Genomic DNA, 19223 nt, shown 5'->3' with positions numbered 1-19223 from the left:
TTCCTACTTTGGCAGATAAGAATTTAGCTCTATCTCCCATCATACATTCACACTATATCCTTCCAATGCAGTGATATCACAATTTTGGTTAGATTAGTGTGCTATTCAAGAGCTGAGTCATAAAGTATAACTACATATTCTTTGCTGTACTTTTTATTAAAGTTGGTAATTATGTTATTTTTCTCCTTTGCTTATGCCTCTAGTGATAATTCTATCCTAAACTCGTTACCAATTGTTTAAAAACCTCAATATATTTATACTCACATCAGGTTTACCAGTTTATCTTCATGAACATAAGGTTTTATAATTTGCTCTAATCTGTAATGGTTGGCTTCACTGGCACCTAGTCAGTTACCATGTTGTAATTTAAAAATGTTCCTTAATTCCATCAAAGATAAAGTTTGTAACCTGCATCTTTTAAGATATCATCGAAGAAACGAAAGCAGTAAAAACCATTTTTTTCTTCATGCTCTTTTTTTTTTAAAAAGTAAACTCTACTCCCACCATGGGGCTCGAACTCATGATCATGAGATCAAGAGTCACATACTCCACTGGATGAACCAGCCAGGTGTCCCACTCTCCATGCCTTTACAACCAGAAGCCTCTACACTGCTACAACTGTCATTTTACCACATTCAGACAGAACAGTTTTATAATTTTACAAGGAAAACCATCTCTTGTCACGGGCTTAAAGGGGTTCAGTTAATGTAATTTTGCTTTAAAACATGTTTTAATAGAATGCATCTGTTTTAAGAGATGCCTTTAGTGTAAAATGTCATAATAATACAGAAATGTGAAAGTATATATAGACAGAATTCTACTTTGCCTTGTAAGATGCAAACCACGAAAATTCCAACGTATATAGACAAAACTCCAAAAGCAGGGGCCTTTTTTTTTTTTTTTTTAAGATTTTATTTATTTGTGTGAGAGAGAGAGTGTGCGCACAAGAGTGGGGGTAGGGACAGCGGGAGAGGGAAAAGCGGAGCAGGGAGCCCAAAGCCGGCTCGATCCCAGGACCCTGAGATCATGACCTGAGCCAAAGGCAGACACTTCAACTGAGCCACCCAGGTGCCCCCAAAGTAGGGACATTTTATTGGATGACCCCAGAAAAATCATATGTCCCTATCAAAAGATACTAAATTGTTAAGAGCTTCTTCTATATTTAAAATAAGGGCTTGGGATGCCTAGGTGGCTCGGTGCTCAGCAGGGAGTCTGCTTCAGGATTCTCTCTTCCTCTGCCCCCCTCCTTCACATGCACACAAGCTCTCCCTCAAATAAATAATCTTTAAAATAAGCGCTTGTTAGCTTCTCAGAACAGTGTTTCTAAATCCTTGCTGTACACATTACCTCAAATTTTTGAAAATTATCATTTAAGGTTAAGAACTTTTTTAAAAAAGATTTTATTTATTTATTTGAGGGAGAAAGAGCACGAGTGGGGAGGAGGGGCAGAGGGAGTGAGAGAAGCAGGCTCCCCCACTCAACAGGGAGCCCCAATCGGGACTCAGTCCCAGGACCCCGAGATCATGACCCAAGCAAAAGGAGATGCTTAACTGACTGAGCCACCCAAGTGCCCATAAGGTTAAAAAACTCAACACTGATTATCAAAATAAAAGGTGAAGCACTTTTTCATTTAAATGTTTTTTGGAAGTGCAACAGTCTTTATTAAATATGACAAAGTAAAAGGCATTTAAGAGTTTCTCTTAAAACTCTCCAAATAAAACAAGAATGAAAAAGAGGAAAAAAATGCTATCTTCATTAAAATAAACTTCCACAACCCCAAACTATTATCTATGAAACACCTGCCAAATACTGTGGAATCTGGATAGGAAGAGTAGGGTGCTGAAACCTAACAAATGTTATCTTAAATCTTCAGCTAGGTAGTTTCCCCCACGAAACTGAAGGTTCTCATAAGCCTAGCTAATGATCTTCTAAGGTGATCGGATCTAGTGGCATGAATAGAATATGGAAAAGAAATATTCCCATGTTATTATTTTCATAAAAATAACTCAGGCACAAGAAGTAAATGTGAGCAAGAATACACACTAATGTGCAATTTCTATCATCTAAAACTTACGTTTCCTATCTAAGGGAGACTATCCAAAGTAAAGGAAAATGAAAGGAGGGAGAGGACAGCCAGATTTTATGATAGATAATCTGTCATCTGTCAGTCTGTCATGTGTTAAATTCATAAATTTAGAATAAATGTCTCCAAAAGTTTACAGCAGTTTGGCATTGCTATGGCATTCTAATTATATTTTACAAAAATAACACTCTGCAACAGATTTAATATTAAACAAAGATAACTGGGAACCTGTGAACACTGATAGGAAAATTATTTTTAGGAATGAGACTGGCACTGTGGTTGTGTGAAAGAAAGAAAAAGAAAGAATCCCCATCTTTTAACGATGCATGCTGAACTATCTGCAGATAAGAAGATGATGTCCAGGATTCGCTTCAAAATAATCTAAGGAGTACAAAAGACAGTAAAGAGTGAATAAGTATAGATGAAACAAAACTGGCCATGAATTGATAGCTGTTGGAGAATGGGTACACGGGGATTCGTTCATTATACTACTATTCTCTTTTTTCTGGATGTTGGAAAAATTCCGTAAAACAAAACACATTAAAATTAGAGATTAAAAAACCAAAACAAAACTATGGAGACACAGCAAGGGGCACAGATTTGAGGAAATCACATAAAACTTAAAGAACAAAGCAATACACAGACAAGTTTCTAAAGAAAGGAACACATGGAAGAGAAAACCAGCAAAACAACACATCAACAACAAAAACCTACATTATGGATACTGAAAGCAGAAAAGCAAATCATCGCAAGAAAAAAAAACAAACAAACAAACCCAGGGGCGCCTGGGTGGCACAGCGGTTAAGCGCCTGCCTTCGGCTCAGGGCGTGATCCCGGGCGTTGTGGGATCGAGCCCCACATCAGGCTCTTCCGCTATGAGCCTGCTTCTTCCTCTCCCACTCCCCCTGCTTGTGTTCCCTCTCTCGCTGGCTGTCTCTCTCTCTGTCGAATAAATAAATAAAATCTTTAAAAAAACCAAAAAACAAACAAAAAAAAACACCCCAGGATAATCTCAGACAAAAACCAAAATGATCTCAGACTTGTCAGCCACATTTAATGCTAGAAATATAAAAATGACTACAAAATTTGGAGGGGAAAAAGTGTAATCAAAACCGTGTATACATTTAGCCAAGTTGAAAAGTAATGGATAGGCATTCTCGAGTGGCAAGAATTCAAGCTACAATACCAGTAAACCCTTCTTTTAAAAATAAACAAATAATGGCTAGATAAGAAAATTCAGCCATACTAAGAATGAATCAAAATAAAAAAAAAAATCAGCAACGGAGAAACTGTTATAAAAGGATTAAAGGTAAACAAATATAGAATAAATACTGACCAATAATTATAGGAATGTAAGTTATAAAACTTTACATAAGAAAAGCAAGAATATAAAGAATGGGAAGGAGATAGGCTGAAATATAAAGTGCTTATTTCCTCATTTTTCACGGGGGAAGTTCGTACTTCAAAGTTTAAACATGAAGCTAACAATGACAAATGCTAGAGTCATACCCTGAAATCCTAGAGGTGTCCTTTATACTTGTGTAGTATTTTTACATAAACAATTCTTTAAAATAAAAAAGAGTAGAACATCTTTTACGATTCATTCTTATGAATATAAAATTTAAATTTTAAGTATGTCAACAAAGAAAAAGGAGCAAAAATTCAGAGAATAAATACGTGTATATTTAAAGAAAGTGGACAGTACAGAAACTAGTTTTAAGTGTTCTGATGTTCTTTGAAGGTCTACAGAAAACAAAGTAGAATTTTAAAAAGATTATCTTCAGTGATGTTATCCTATCAATCATGGGCTGTCACCACAAAGAAGACAAAGAATACAAGCCAAAAGAATATCTAAAATGGAAAAACATTCTATCAAGGGATTTTAAAGGATTGTGTCACAATACTGAAACAGAGGATAGGCCCAAGATGTTAGGTTTTAATTTTCATCCCTCCTTTACAAATATGTAATACCTTACAAATCTCTTTATTAATCCTTCATGGGAATATCTATGTATAGCACTGCCTAGGAGTTGTTTAAAAACAACTTAAAAAATTTGTAAACCCAAATATATATATAAACTGTATCAGGAGTGTATGATGAGGAGTAAATTATTATGATGAACTTTAGTAGTGACCATCAGCATAGGTCTTTCAAAAATAAGGAAGCTTACTCAGGTTAAAATTAACTTGGTACCTCAAATGTCTCTTGTCAGTGAGACCAGAGGCATGCAAAAATATGATACTGGAATTGCATATAACTCTGGGACAAAGTCTAAAGGCAACACAGGCAAAGAAATACTAGCATAGTATAATGCCATTACAAAATAAGAGATCCATTTAGGAACTACAGCTAATATAGGACTCTAAGGGAGGTGAGATTTTCAAGATTCTTATGTTTTGACATCCTCCATACCTTTGCCCTCCAGACTACAATTCCCATGCTCCCTACTTCCCTACTCCTTGGGAAAAAGGAAGTATGATCTGCAATGAAATGTCAATTTCTCTACTTCAGCTGGAGAGGGGCAAGTGGTCATCTCCACTCTGCTTTCTTTTTATTATATTTATTTATTATTCCCCCCCTACTCTGCTTTCTTATTGATAGGTCCAAGCTATAGCCTACATTGTTTTCCTTATTTTTAGAGTGAGAGACCGCAGGAGCGGGGGTGGGGGGGTGGGGAGTGGCAGAAGGAGAGGGAGAGAGAATCTTTTTTTTTTTTTTTTTAAGATTTTATTTATTCATGAGAGACACAGAGAGGCGGGGAAGAGGGAGAAGCAGGCTCCCTGCAGAGCAGGGAGGCTGATGCGGAACTCAATCCCAGGATCACGACCTGAGCCAAAGACAGACGCTTAACTGCCTGAGCCACTCAGGCACCCAAGAGAGAGAATCTTAACCAGACTCTGTACTAAATGCAGAGCCTGATGGGGGCTCGATTTGATGACCCTGAGATCACGACCAAAGCAAAAACCAAGAGCTGGATTCTTAACCAAATAAAACATAGGCACCCTAAGCCTAAGGTTTAAATGAACTGTTCTTCTCAGGTTGCACTTACCCCAGAATATGATGCATTGGATGGCCTCAAACTATTTAGCTCTAATCAGAACTTCATAGAAGGAGTATTACCTCCTGTGGTCTAGTTTAGTTTTAAAAGAGTTCTACATTAAGGTTTTAGGCACAAACAACAAAAAAATTTCCTTCACTGACAATTTGTATATGTGAATCCAACAATCCTCTGTTGCATGATTCATACAACAGCAATAAAATTTCACCACAATCCCATTTGGCCACCATGCCATCACCTCCTCTCCCATCTCTTACTCCTTAACAAAAAATGTTGCCTATGTTGTAACAGGACTTGAAAATTGCCTCAATGAAAATTAGACATTAAATGAAAAGAATACCTGAATAGACATCAAAGGGATTATTATTTTTTAAAGATTTTATTTATTTATTTCTTTGACAGAGAGAGACAGCCAGAGAGAGCTCACACAAGCAGGGGGAGTGGGAGAGGAAGAAGCAGGCTCCCAGCAGAGGAGCCTGATGTGGGGCTTGATCCCATAACGCCGGGATCACGCCCTGAGCCGAAGGCAGACGCCTAACGCCTGAGCCACCCAGGCGCCCCAAAGAGCATTATTTTGAAATAGTGGCCTAAAAGACCTCAAAAAGTTGCATCTCTAGAAACTTGTGTAAAATGACACAATAGTACTTAAAATACAATATCATCCACAAAGATGCCTAATTAACTGCTGTGTAAGTTTTAGAACTGGTATTTTATTACCATTATATCTCTTATTAAAATTCTGCCAATTAAAAAAAATTAAGAGGAATAAAATGGAAGTCAAACTAATAGTGAAACCATTAGTTCTCAAAGTGTAGCCTACAAATAGCTTGCATTGAACTCACGGTGAGTATTAAAGATGCATACGCTGGTTCCCATTATATTATGTTACATTATATTTATTCTATCTGGATGGCTTTTTTTTTTTTCTTCTAAAGATTTCCTTTATTTATTTGACAGAGACAGAGAAAGAGCACAAGCGGGAAGCGGCAGGCACAGGGAGAGGGGGAAACAGGCTTCCTGATGAGCAGAGAATCTGACATGGGGCTCGATCCCAAAACCCCGGGATCATGACCTGAACCGAAGGCAGACGCTTAACCAACTGAGCCACCCAGGTACCCCTAACAGGGGTGACTTTCACGCACACTTACATTTGAGAACTACTGGATTAGATCTTACTCCTGTCACAGATTACATCAATTCCCTAAGGACTCCATCTTCTCTACATGCACATAATATTAGACTCATGAATTATAGAATACTGCATATTGATTTTAAAATATGATGCTGAAATGTCTTTTAAACCAATACTCTTCAATTCACCTAGTTTGGTGATGAGAAAGTGCAGAAACCTATTTGAAATTTAATGGATATGGATCACCTGGCTGGCTCAGTTGGTGGAACATGTGACTCGATCTCCGGATTGTGAATTCGAGCCCCACAGTGGGTATTCAGAGATCACTTAAAAATAAATATCTTAAAAAAAGAGAAAGAAATTTAACTGATATGAAGTCGGTTTTTCTATTAAGAATAAATGTTCTTACCATGCCATGATCAAATGTGAACACACCAACATCTCGTCCATGATGGATATGATTCCGTCTAATAATTGGGTTTCCATGATTTTTAACCCAAATCCCAGCTAAAGCATTATTGGAAATTTCATTATCTTCATATATTCCCTACAACAATTAATCAGAAATAGGTATTAGCAGAACTTAAAAAAAATTTTTAGAAAGAAAAAACCCATAAAAGTTAAAAATACCTGTGCATGATCTGTTATATAAAGTCCAACATTTTCACAGTCGCTGATGTTACAGTGCTTGATAGTGGGACATGCTCCTTGACCACTAACACATACTGCAGAGCCAACTGTAAGAAAAATTATTTATTTAAAAAACCTATTGGTCAACAACACAATGACTTATTTTGTAATAAAACATAAGGGAAACACTAACCTGTACATGTACTTCGGATGATACAGTGATCAATAATAGGGCTACAGTTTACCGTAATCTCTAAGCAGTGGTGTGCATTATGGTGTTGAGCAGATTTGTCATCAGGGTTAAACTGAAAAGTAGAAATTTTGTTTGAAGTTTTGTATGAACCACTACCTTAAATGATTTTAACATACTTATTCTAAATCTTAAAATTCCTTACCCTTATTGTCATATATCCAACATAAGCATCCTCAGAACCTTCCATAAAGACAAAGGTTGAATCTCTAGTGTTTTCAATTATAACTTTGTCTGCTACTTTTCCAGGTGCTGTGGAGAAGATATTTTAAAACATATTACTTTTATTTAAAAAAAAACCAACACATTATTTATCAGAGGAAATTCAAATAAAATTCAATTTTTTAATCAGTAAAAATACTCTGTCATAAAACTAGTAACAAAGAAACTTTCTTTATTGTTTTTAGGTTGGGTCCTTTAAGGGGAATTTTTTTTTCATTTTTCAAGAAAAATTTTAATTGAAGTATATATATAGTTGACATATTAGCCTCAGGTATACAACATAGTAACTTGACAATTATATACATTACGAAATACTACGGTAAGTGTATTCTCCGTCAGCACACAAAATTGTTATTTTTTTTTAAAAGACTTATTTACTCGAGAAAGAGAGAGCACTTCGAGGGCAGAGGGGGCAGAGAGGGGAGAGAATCCTCGAGCAGACTCCCTGGCTGAGTGCAGTTGCCTGAGGACCATGAGGATCATTGCCTGAACCAAAGTCAGGAGTCAGACACCCAACCGACTGAAGCACCCAGGCGCCCCATTATCATAATATTACTGATTATATTCCCCATACTTTTCATTTTGTGACATTTACCTTATAACTGGAAGTCTGCACTTCTTAATCCCCTTCACCTTTTTTGCCTGCCTACCCATCTCCCTCCTGCAAACCACGTATAAGTTCTCTGTATTTATGAATGTTTCTTTTTCGTTGTTTTGTTTTTTAGATTCCACATATAAGTGGAAATCACTTGGTATTTATCTTTCTCTGACTTATTTCACTTAGCATAATATGCAGAGGGAGCTTTTAAAAAACATTAGCATTAAGTAAGAATAATGTTCATTTTATGAGGTAACTATGTTTCACTGGCCTTTACTACAGGCAGTCATATTTAATGTGGATATTCTTTGAGTACCATTGTACTCAAATTCGTGTATAACAATACTTCTAATAATATTTAACTACTAATAGTATTTAGTATCAAATACAATGACATATTAAAAAAATGGTTTCTTATGGAAACAAGATCAAAAATCACTTCCAGCAGCACCAGAAAAAGAGCTCAGGGAGAAGAAAGGAGAAGGAGATGTTGAGTAGGTAGAGAAAGTGAGAAATGTCCTAATTTAAACTTATTTCTAATATTGGCCTTGATTTGGAAGGTACTGCAAATCAATAGGCAAAATTTTCTATACCTTCCTCCCCTTTTCTCTGTGGTGGAAATGGGGGAGGGAAGCAGAAGGCGCAGTGAATGCAAATTTCAAAAACAAGTAATAATTTTTAGCTATCTTCAAATGGTCCATGTACTGTGTCCTTAAAAAATCACAAAGCACAAATCTTGAAATGACTGATCAGTGCTCAACAACTGTTTCATTACATTTATTCTTAGAAACTTGACTATAAAAATAGCTTTGAAATAGTACGAAAAATTTACCAAGGACATCTGTTTCATTAAAAACACAGCAACAGAAACATTAACCATCTTTACTTTCAAAACAAAAGATGTAATAAATATCTTTTTTCCTTAATGAATAACTAAGGTGTTGGACAAAGTATGGACATCAAGACATACATCTTAAAAAAAAAAAAAAGAAATTAGGGAGTCTGGGCGCCTCAGTCAGGCACCCCACTCTTGATTTTGGCTCAGGTCATGATCTCAGTTGGGAGATCGAGCCCCTACTTCATATTCTCTCTCTCCCCTCTGCCCCCCACCCCCATCACCGCTCTCTCTCTCTCAAAATAAATAAATAAAAAAAATAAAAAAAATAAAAGATACATCTGTAATTTCTGAACTCTCACATTTTCATTGCAATAGGCAATATTCCTGTTCTTTCTTAACCATTAAGCTATTATCAAGGTTCACCTGGATTTTAAGTCACTAGCATTTAAAAAACCCATCATGTAAATAATACATTAAAATTTTAATGACAATGCCTTTAGAATACCTGCACCAATCATGGTGATTGGAGATTCAATATATATCCATTCATCAGTGTATATTCCAGAATGAACAAAGATAAGTCCATCAAAATGAGCTTCTTGTACCCCACCAAGGGCATCTTCAATTGTATCATAATACTAGAAAAAAATAAAAGTGTCAGTACAGAACTGAAAGATTACCATTTTAAGTCTTATAAAAATACAAATCAAACATACCAACATATTTTCTCTTCCTTTATATCTTGCAGGATTACTGTAGAAATGTTCAGCAAATCCTGGCTTTACATGTGCACCTTTATACTAAAATGTCAAAAAACAAAACAACAAAAAACAAAACAAAACAAAAAACCAGAAACAAACATTGACTACTCATGTAAACATATTCTAAATTAATACCATATATTTTTATTAAATATTGAAAACAATTATCAATTATTCCAACTAATTTTCTGTTGCATAGTGCAATGTAGAATCTGAAACAGCTTATGACTCAGTATTATCCAGTAAGAAAGGACAAAACTTGTTAATCTCAGCACTACTGATATTTTGGTACAGTAATTCTTCGTTGTGGGGGACTGTCCTGTGCATCATTTTAAGGTATTTAGCAGCATCCCTGGCCTCTACCCACTAGATACCAGTAGAATCCTCTTCTCCAGTTGTGACAACCAAAAATGTCTCCAGACATTGCCAAATGTCCCCTGTGGAGCAAAATCACCCCCAGTTGAGAACCACTCATAAAGGACCATATAAAAACTAAAATAACTACTGAACACTAACAATTTAAGAAAAGGTTCAAACACACCCATAAAAAGTATAATGCTCTCAGGCTATTGATGCTTACTGCCACTGTTTAAATTATTAATAAATATGTCAGTAGTGAAAAGCATTGTTGAACAAATATTTTGTGGAGTGATAAATACATTCATTGCTTTGAAACCTATTCTTGAGTTTAAATTAATTTTTTAAAAAGAAACTTTTATTTATGGATATAAATCAATATTTTCCATTTATACTTCATACCAACTGCTGGAAACTCTCTTTCCAAGGATTTGGGTGTTCATATTCTTCTGGATTAATCTGGTAGAATTTGCCAGGTTCAGGATGCATCATAGGGCGAGTATATTCGAAAACTTCCATGTATAATCGTTTCCTATAGGAGGAAAGAAATGAAAGATTTCTTCATAAAAAGTCCTTTAAACAACTAGAAAAATTATCTGATGCTTCAAAAACATGTAAGAATATAAAAAAACCAAAAATTTTAACTGTAAAATAGTTTTTGGCTAAAAACAATGTAACTACATATAAAAAACAGTCCACCTCCCAAAATATAGTGTCAATTCTCCAAAATTTGTTTAGGGGAAAAAAAGGCCACCCTTACTGTAAAAGCCTCATAGTTATTAAAAGGATGGCTTTCAATAAAATACATCGAACTTAACTCGTTATCATTTACATCCTATTATCAAAAACCATCAAATCTCACAAATGTAGTCATAGTAACTATTATCACTTCCCGTACAAAGCAGGGTTCCTTCCGATCTTTTTATCTACAGATAGTTTCATTTATTACAGTTGTGATTATATAGCATCTAAAATTTTGTATTCTGCTCTTTTCAAAAACTTTTTTAGAGAACATAGCATTTTCCCATGTTATTAACAACTCTGTAAAAATCACTGTTAAATGCCTTTATCACCAAGTTTTCAAGTAGACATTACATTGTTAGTTGATTACCTTATTGCTGGACATTTAGATTATTTCTAATTTTCCCCCACTATTAACTGTGCTATTATGAAAAAATTGGACATAAGAAAACAAAATTTCCAGAAGTGGAATTACGTGGGTCAAAAGGCATGCATATTTTAAGGTTCATGAATACAACTGTCAAACTATTTTCCAAAAGTGATATATCAAAATCTACTTTCACATTAAACTATTAGATTGAATTAATTACCTGTTTTAAATTAGACATAGCTGTTTCTAAAAACAGCTCAAAGCTTAAATTTAAATGAAATACATTTCCCAGAATCACTCAGTTGCTATTAACTGATAAATAGCAGAGAAAGTACTTCATTTATTGTTTTAGAAATACCGCTCAGACCAACAACCTACATTTGTGATGAACAGGTAACTTGGAATTTATAAGCATTCTAATTTTGTTCCAACTATTTAATTGTAACTACCAACTCGCACTTCAACTTCCCTACCATCTTTTAGCATTTGGGGCGGCAAATAATATATCTCAAGATAATAAGAAATAAATTTTAACTTACCACAAAATTGGATCATTAGCAAGCTCACTGAAGCGTTTACACACACAAGCTGCTCTACAAAGATCCTGTTCCAGCAAGTAAGAGAAGATTTTTAGAACTACTTCATCTGGTAGTTTCTCCTGAAGATACTGTTCAGCAGGTGCTGCTATAAAGAGATTAGGAAACAGAATATAAACAATCTATTTGTGTGATAGTTTCTCACTATTTAAAGAGCATAATTTTCATTTTATTTAATGAATAGATTTTTTGATGACCATCATTTTATAAGCATTTTGCTTTGACAGATGACACACACATCTACCTTCTTTTGTCTGACTTAACTATTCTTTTAGCTGTTATGCACCATTTCAGAAACTGGTTAAATACATTAATTGTTGTATAAAAATACATTTTAAGTCAAAAGAGAGGTCAAGGTTCTCATGCTTATTCTATAATATCACCTTCTCAATCCCAAATGCACCATTAAACTATATTTAATTATTAATTTTTTGGTATCAAACAAAAATTAAAAAGATTTAACCTTATCCTAGTTTTCCCAAAGGAAATACCTGACAGATCTTGTGATTTTCCAGATACTCTTGCGCGTTTTGCACGATGACCAAAGTTTTCTGTAGTTGAAGTTGAGGCACCCTTCAAAAACAAAATGAAAACTAAGCAAATATTTTAACCATACATAATCATTACTTCAAAAATATAGTGACATGTCCCTTTCTGTTTCAAACAATTCTTTCATTACAAAAAGAAAAGCAGTTACTTTTAATTTACCTCCATACTGCTCTTTGTAGGACACGCTGTTCTTTTTGGCAAAAGTGTTTTTCTACGAAGTTGGTATGGACTATTTTGTGCACCAGGACCTGATTCTTCAGCAACCATATCTGCAGGTACATCATCATCTGTTATAAACAAAAGCAACATGAAAAATGACACCCAGTTTTTTAAAAAAAGCTCTTCATATCGGGGCACCTGGGTGGCGCAGTTGTTAGGCGGCTGCCTTCGGCTCAGGGCGTGATCCTGGCGTTCCGGGATCGAGTCCCACATCGGGGTCCTCCACTAAGAGCCTGCTTCTTCCTCTCCCACTCCCCCTGCTGTGTTCCCTCTCTCGCTGGCTGTCTGTCACATAAATAAATAAAATCTTAAAAAAAAAAAAAAGCTCTTCATAAATTTTTTAGGGGGAGAGGCAGTACTTTTTTTTTTTTTTTAATTTGAGAGAGAGGGAGAGATAGGAGAGAGAACGAGCAGGGGGAGTGGCAGGCAGAGGGAGAGGCAGGCTCCCTGATGAGCAGGGAGCCCGATGTGGGGCTCAATCCCAGGAACCTGGGATCATGACCTGAGCCGAAGGCAGATGCTTAACTGAATGAACGACCTAGATGCCCCTAGATACAACTTTTATGTAAAAGTCTAGCCAACTGGGGGCACCTGGGTGGCTCAGTTGGTAAGTGGCTACCTTCGGCTCAGGTCATGATCCCAGGGTCTTGGGATGGAGCCCCGTGGCTGTCTATCGCACTCCCTGCTCGGGCAAGCCTGCTTCTCCCTTTCCTTCTCCCCCTGCTTGTGCTCTCTCTCTCTGTCAAATAAATAAAATTCCAGCCAACCGGATAAACATCTGAAAGGAATGTTGGACTTCATTTCTTACTTCACAATAAATTCCAAAGTAGAACATACACATATTTTAAAAGATTTATTTATTTATTTGAGAGAGCGTGAGTGAGCGAGTAGTGAGAGGGGCAGAAGGAGAGAAGAGAGAATCCTGAAGCAGACTCCCAGCTGAGTGCAGAGCCTGACCCAGGGCTGGATCCTAGGACCCCAAGATCATGACCTGAGCTGAAATCGAAAGTCAGCCGTTCAAGTGACTGAACCACCCAGGTGCTCCAGAACCTATAAATACAAAAAAATCAAACCACTAAAAGAAAACGAAAATTATTTTTTATAATGTTAAAGTAGAGAAGAGGTATAACACAAATTTTGGAAGGCATTTAAAAAAAGGTGAGGAGCATGTTCACTTGATGAAGGGAATGGAAGACTTACTACTACAATGGTTACAGTCCAAGTGGGGTGAGAAGGGTAGTCTTGCAAGAGGTGTCAGAATCAAAGCAGGGTGAGGTGGGTGTCCATGGAGAGGGACAGCTCAGTGTCGAGCATCAGATATCAAGTAGGATGAAAAGGGTACCTACGCAGACAGTGCACAGACTCAAACTGTGGCATAAAGTGCTGGAGCTCAAGAAGGGTAAGAAGGAAGTCTGCAGAGTGGGTGGGTGGGAAGGTGGCCTAAAATGGAGAATCAGAGCCAAGAGCAGGGAGAGAAGAACATCACACAGAAGAAGGGATGTTGGAACTGGAAGACTGGTTGCATACAACAGAGGGATTCATCATATAATTAAATAAGAGTAATGGAAGCCAGCATCACTTCTATGATAAAGATACATAACCTAAATCTAATTTAATAATCTTCAAAATTGTCAAAGTCATGAAAGTCAAGCAAAGTCTAAGGAACTGTCCCAGGATGAAGGTCATAAAAAAGATATAGCAACTAAATGCAACATATGGTCCTGAATTGGATCCTTTTGCTAAAAGGATGCTATTAGGACAATTAGTGAAACTTGAATGGGAGGGGTGTCAAAGGATTAGAAGGTAGTAATGTGTCAGTGTTAATTTTCTGATTTTAACAGCTGTAGTACAGTGATTTAGGAGAATATCTCTTTTTGTAGGAAATACACACTAAAGCATTAGAAGGTGGCAGGACAAGAGACTGGCAACTTCTGTAGGGCAATCAGAGGGAAAAAACCTTCCTTGTACTATACTTTTAACTCTTCTTTAAGTATGAATTGTCAAGAAAAAAAAAAAAGCTGATAGATTTGAGTAATATATAAAAAGTTTTAAAATTCCACTTAGAAAATGAACTCGATAAACATAATGAAAGGAGCAACACAATAAGGAAAAAATATTTGCAATACATGTCACAGAAGGCTAATTTCCTAACTCTATCTGCATGCCTACAAGTCAGTATGGAAAAGATGAACAATTCAATAGAAAATTAGGCCAAGGATATGAACAGATAACTCAGAATTAAGTTTAAATGGTAATAAAAACTACAATGAGATTTTTTTATGTAGCAGATTATCAAAGATCAGAAAGTGTAATCACATACTAGTATCATCAAAGGATAATATAAGGGGGAAAAAAGTTCCTAATTGCTTTAAGGACAGCGATTTGGCAACAGCTATTATTACTTAGCAATTCCACTTCTAGGAATTGATTCTGTAACTATATTCACACATGTGGGCAAAGTACTATGTACCAAGATATTTACTGTAGTACTGTTTATAATACTGCAGGGTAACAATCAAAATGTTCATCAATAACTATTAAATAAACTATGGTGCAGCTATACAAGAGACTATTATGTGGTCACTACAAAATATAAAGCAGTTCTATACAGACTAATTAAGAACTATTGCTAATATATAATAAGTATAAAAACCCAAAATATACAGAACAATGTGTTTAGTGTACGTGTGTGTTTTGAGGCTATATAAATATGCTTATAAATACATATATTTACTAAAATATGTGAACTCCATGATGGCAGGGAGCTAACTTGAAGAGGCTCCTATTGGCCAAAGATGGGACAACGTAAGCATCCATAAGAATGACTAGAATGAACTGAAAAAAATATATTTAAATCCATGAGTAATGACACTTAAAAAAATAAAAATAAAAAAGGTTATTTTGAAAGATGCTAGTGAAAACCAAGTCATCATTTTGAAAACTGGTAAATAACAGGAATTAAACTTTTATTCTTCGTTTCTTACATAAACTGAACCTCCAGGTAACCAAGTATTAGCTGAGAGGAAGTTTCTCTAGAGAAACATTTCACTAATAAATGAAGAAATAATAAAAATTTGCAATCTCTAAAGAGTTAATGGATTTAACCACTGAGTATCAGTAGTTCCTAATATCACAAGAAGAAAAACAACCCGACATAATAGATTTCCTGCTGAAAGAACACAACAGCACTCACCAAGTTTTGCCAAAACACCTAATCTGAATCTGATCAATCTGTAAGAAACTCCAAATGGTCAAACTGTTAACAGTTTCCTCAACAAATATACTGCATGGGAAAAACAGTGGGGAAGATATAAGCAAATCTAAAGCATACTGCTTAAGAATGTACACTTTGTTATTAAAATTAATAAAGAAAAAGTAAAAAAATTATCATAAAAATGCTTTTTGTGGGGGAAGGAAAAGGATTATAACTGGAACAGGGCACATAAAAGGGTACTGCAGTGGCCAGCAAAGTTCTATTCCTTGACCTGTTGGTATTAAAATACCAACTTTAATAATAACTCAATCCCTTAATAATAATTTGATAACCTATATGTCTGTTTTATATGAGTTTCTCTACCTGGCTGTGTTTTACAATAACAAAGATATTTTTTAAAAGGTGGGGTTTAAAGCAGTATAATATTAAAAAAACAGGTTTTCCCAATAGCAGACCTTGGGCAAATTAACATTTTTAAGCCTAATTCCTCTCATTTATTAAAGATAGTAGTATCTTAATAATTCACAAGGCTACTGAAGGGGTTTAAATAGAATAACACATGCAAAACACTCAGCAGTGTGCCTTGCTCATCTGAATGTTCAATAAATGTTTTTGCTATTATTTCATTTAAATATTATTCTATTAACATCACTTTCAAATGAAACCTGGAAAACCAAGCAAGTTTTCTATGAACCATACTGCAGCCAATGTGATGTGCCTATTTGTGGTGTCATCCCTTTGTAGTTTAATATGTGGTTAACGTCTATAAATGTTCCATGTGTGCTTGAATGGAACATCTACGTTCTATTTTTTAAAGTTTAAACATATCTAAAAGATCAAGTTTGTTAACTGTGTTGTTCACATAATTTATGTGTCTACTTTTGTTGGGGATGGTGGTAGTGGTGATTTGATTTATTAGCTTCTGAATGAAATGTGGGAAAATCTCTCACTATATCTGCAGGCAGTCCTTTATCTGTAGTATGTAAAATTTTGTTTTGTATACTTTAAGACAATGTTATTTGGACATACAGGTTCAAGATTATTACTTCCTCCTGGTGAATTATTTTATCATTATGCAATGGCTCTCTTTATCCTTAATAATGCTTTGCCTTAAAAACCTATTTTTGCCTGAGGGCCGCCTGGATGGCTCAGTCAGTTGGTTAAGTGTCCGACTCTTGGTTTCAGCTCAGGTCATGATATAGCAGTTGTGCGACTGAGCCCCGAGTTGGGCTCCACACTCACTGTAGAGCCTGCTTGAGATTCTCTCTCCCCCTCTGCTCCTGCTCAATCTCTCAAATAAAATAAAATAAATAAATCTATTTTTGCCTGACAATATTTTCCTAATGGCTTTTTGTTGTGTTTTATGTCAGCCTAGTATTTTCTCAACCTTGTACTTTCAACTTTTTACTGCTGGATTGCGTTTTAGATTTAGTTCTTAACCATTTGTTGCTAGATTTTCTTTCCTTTTTTAAAATTAAAGATCTTAGGGACGCCTGGGTGGCTCAGTTGGTTAAGTATGTCTTCAGCTCAGGTCATGATCCCAGGGTCCTGGGACCAAGTCCCACATCGGGCTCCTTGTTCAGTGGAGAGGCTGCTTCTTCCTCTGCCTGCCACTCCCCATCCTTGGGCTCTCTCTGACAAATAAATAAATAAAATCTTAAAAAAAAAAAATTAAAAAGATTTTATTCCTAAATAATCTCTACACCCAACATGGGGCTCAAACCTAGAACCTTGAGATCAACAGTCACATGACCCACTGACTAAGCCAGCCAGGTGCCTCTAGATTTTCTTTCCTTTTCAGCCAAAGCAATGATATCTAATTTGCTATTTAACCCATCTCAAGCCAATTTTTATATACATACACACACATTTATATATATACACACATATATGTAATTTTTAAAAAAGATTTTATTTTTAAGTAATCTCTACACCCAACTTGGGGCTTGAACTCACACCTGAGATCAAGAGCTGCATGCTCCACCAACTGAGCAAGCGAGCCAGGTGCCCCTCCATTTTTATATTTTTAATTTCTGAAAGTTGATTTTTCTTTTTCAAGTCTTATTGTTTCTTTTTAAAATACGCCTATTACATCATCATGCCTCATCTCCCTTTTTTTAATCCTTTTAAAATTTTACACATGCTTACTTTATATTCTTTTTTGGATTATCACTGGTCACTTTTTTCACTTTTTAAAATTTTCGCACAATTAGGGAAGCTGTTTCAAAGTTCTAGGCCGTATGCCTGGGTCTTAGTTCTATTTTGAAAAGGTCCAAGGCCACGTATCTCCCATCCCCATATACGCATTAAAATTCCACCCCAGATCCCTTAGGAGATATATCCCAGGACCAAAAGGTCCCTGTGCTATTTTATACAGCAGCACCAACTCCCACTTACTACTTTGATTTGACTTCTCTCATTTCTGGTTTCCTTCTTTTCTTCCCTTCTTTAGAGCTTAGCTACACATTTACAGCTTTGCTCTTGTTTTGTGTTACATTTCCGTATGTTTGTAGTGTGTATGCATGTGGGGATGACACCTTTATCAGCTTGGTTTATAATGCTGATAGCAGTTTCTATAACATTCAAAAGTACATTCTTAAAACTTTTCATCCTATACAACCCTCTCTCTCACCCCACTCCCACTCCTATTTAAAATCTATAGATCTTATTATTACAGATACCTACACCTCACCCACCCACCCTGGAATCCCTTCCTTCTCACCATCAACACAACAAATATTAAAGACTGAAAAGTAAGGAATTCAGAGGTACTAACGGAAAGAAAAGGTGTTGGGTTAACTCAGCTGCAACCTGAAGTTCACACCAAACAAATGCGTGAAGCTACATAATTTGAATTGTGTAATGCCATCTTAACCTCAACTTCCCACTTGTAAACACTGTCCTGTTCTAAAGCACTCAAAGCTCAGTTCTAGAAGAACTGTATTAAATTCTTACTTGTGCTGAGGTAAAGAATCTGTGCTAAATTTCTAATATAGTTCTCATAATAAGTTACCACTGACAGTTCTAAGTTACAGTGCTAGAAGGTATTTAAAAACGGGTCATTCTGAAAAGATCACTTGGCCACTATTATAATAAGAAACAAACTCTAATCATTAGTGTTCTCTTCATTTTTTGAATTCCTGTAGAATTGTGTGAGAATCTGTAGTATTGTGTAAGTACCATATATGTCATAGCTGCCTTACGTTGTTATTTACTTTTTTGGTTTATGCCATATTTTCCTAACAAAAATATAAGCTCTGAGGGCAAGGCCTCTCTCTCTCTCTCTTTTTTTTAAGATGTATTTATTTAAGAGAGAGACAGCAAGCAAGGGAGGGGCAGAGGGAGAAGGAGAGAGTCTCAAGCAGACTCCCCACTGAACACAGAGTCTGGCGCAGGGCTCGACACAGGGCTCGACACAGGGCTCAATCCCAAGACCCTGATATCATGACCTGAGCCAAAATCAAGAGTTGGACGCTTAACCGACTGAGCCACTCAGGTGCCCCAAGGCCTCTTGTTTATATTCTTCCTCAGTGTCTACTTTGTTGTTCAGTAAGTAATCAATAAATGCTGATTCACATCTATGGAGAACACTAGTTTTATTCAA

At 35.9% G+C, this 19223-nt stretch overlaps 1 protein-coding gene across 1 annotated transcript in view; it reads right to left on the bottom strand.

Moving 5' to 3' along the window:
* Window positions 1-19223, bottom strand: part of FBXO11 (F-box protein 11) — an 83875-nt gene that overhangs the window by 13015 nt on the left and 51637 nt on the right. Inside the window, exons 2-11 of the mRNA XM_040623501.1 lie at window positions 12346-12473; window positions 12129-12210; window positions 11581-11725; window positions 10333-10462; window positions 9529-9612; window positions 9318-9450; window positions 7300-7406; window positions 7098-7209; window positions 6905-7011; window positions 6684-6821 (exon numbers count right to left, since the gene is read on the bottom strand). Of these exons, the coding sequence (XP_040479435.1) occupies window positions 6684-6821; window positions 6905-7011; window positions 7098-7209; window positions 7300-7406; window positions 9318-9450; window positions 9529-9612; window positions 10333-10462; window positions 11581-11725; window positions 12129-12210; window positions 12346-12473 (1166 nt within the window). The remainder of the gene's footprint in view (window positions 1-6683; window positions 6822-6904; window positions 7012-7097; window positions 7210-7299; window positions 7407-9317; window positions 9451-9528; window positions 9613-10332; window positions 10463-11580; window positions 11726-12128; window positions 12211-12345; window positions 12474-19223) is intronic.

The sequence above is a fragment of the Ursus maritimus genome, unplaced genomic scaffold, assembly GCF_017311325.1.
Source record: "Ursus maritimus isolate PB19 unplaced genomic scaffold, ASM1731132v1 scaffold_6, whole genome shotgun sequence".
Taxonomy (NCBI): Eukaryota; Metazoa; Chordata; class Mammalia; order Carnivora; family Ursidae; genus Ursus; species Ursus maritimus.
The sequence above is the reverse complement of the archived record's forward strand: the minus strand, read 5'-3'. Positions and strand labels throughout refer to the sequence as shown.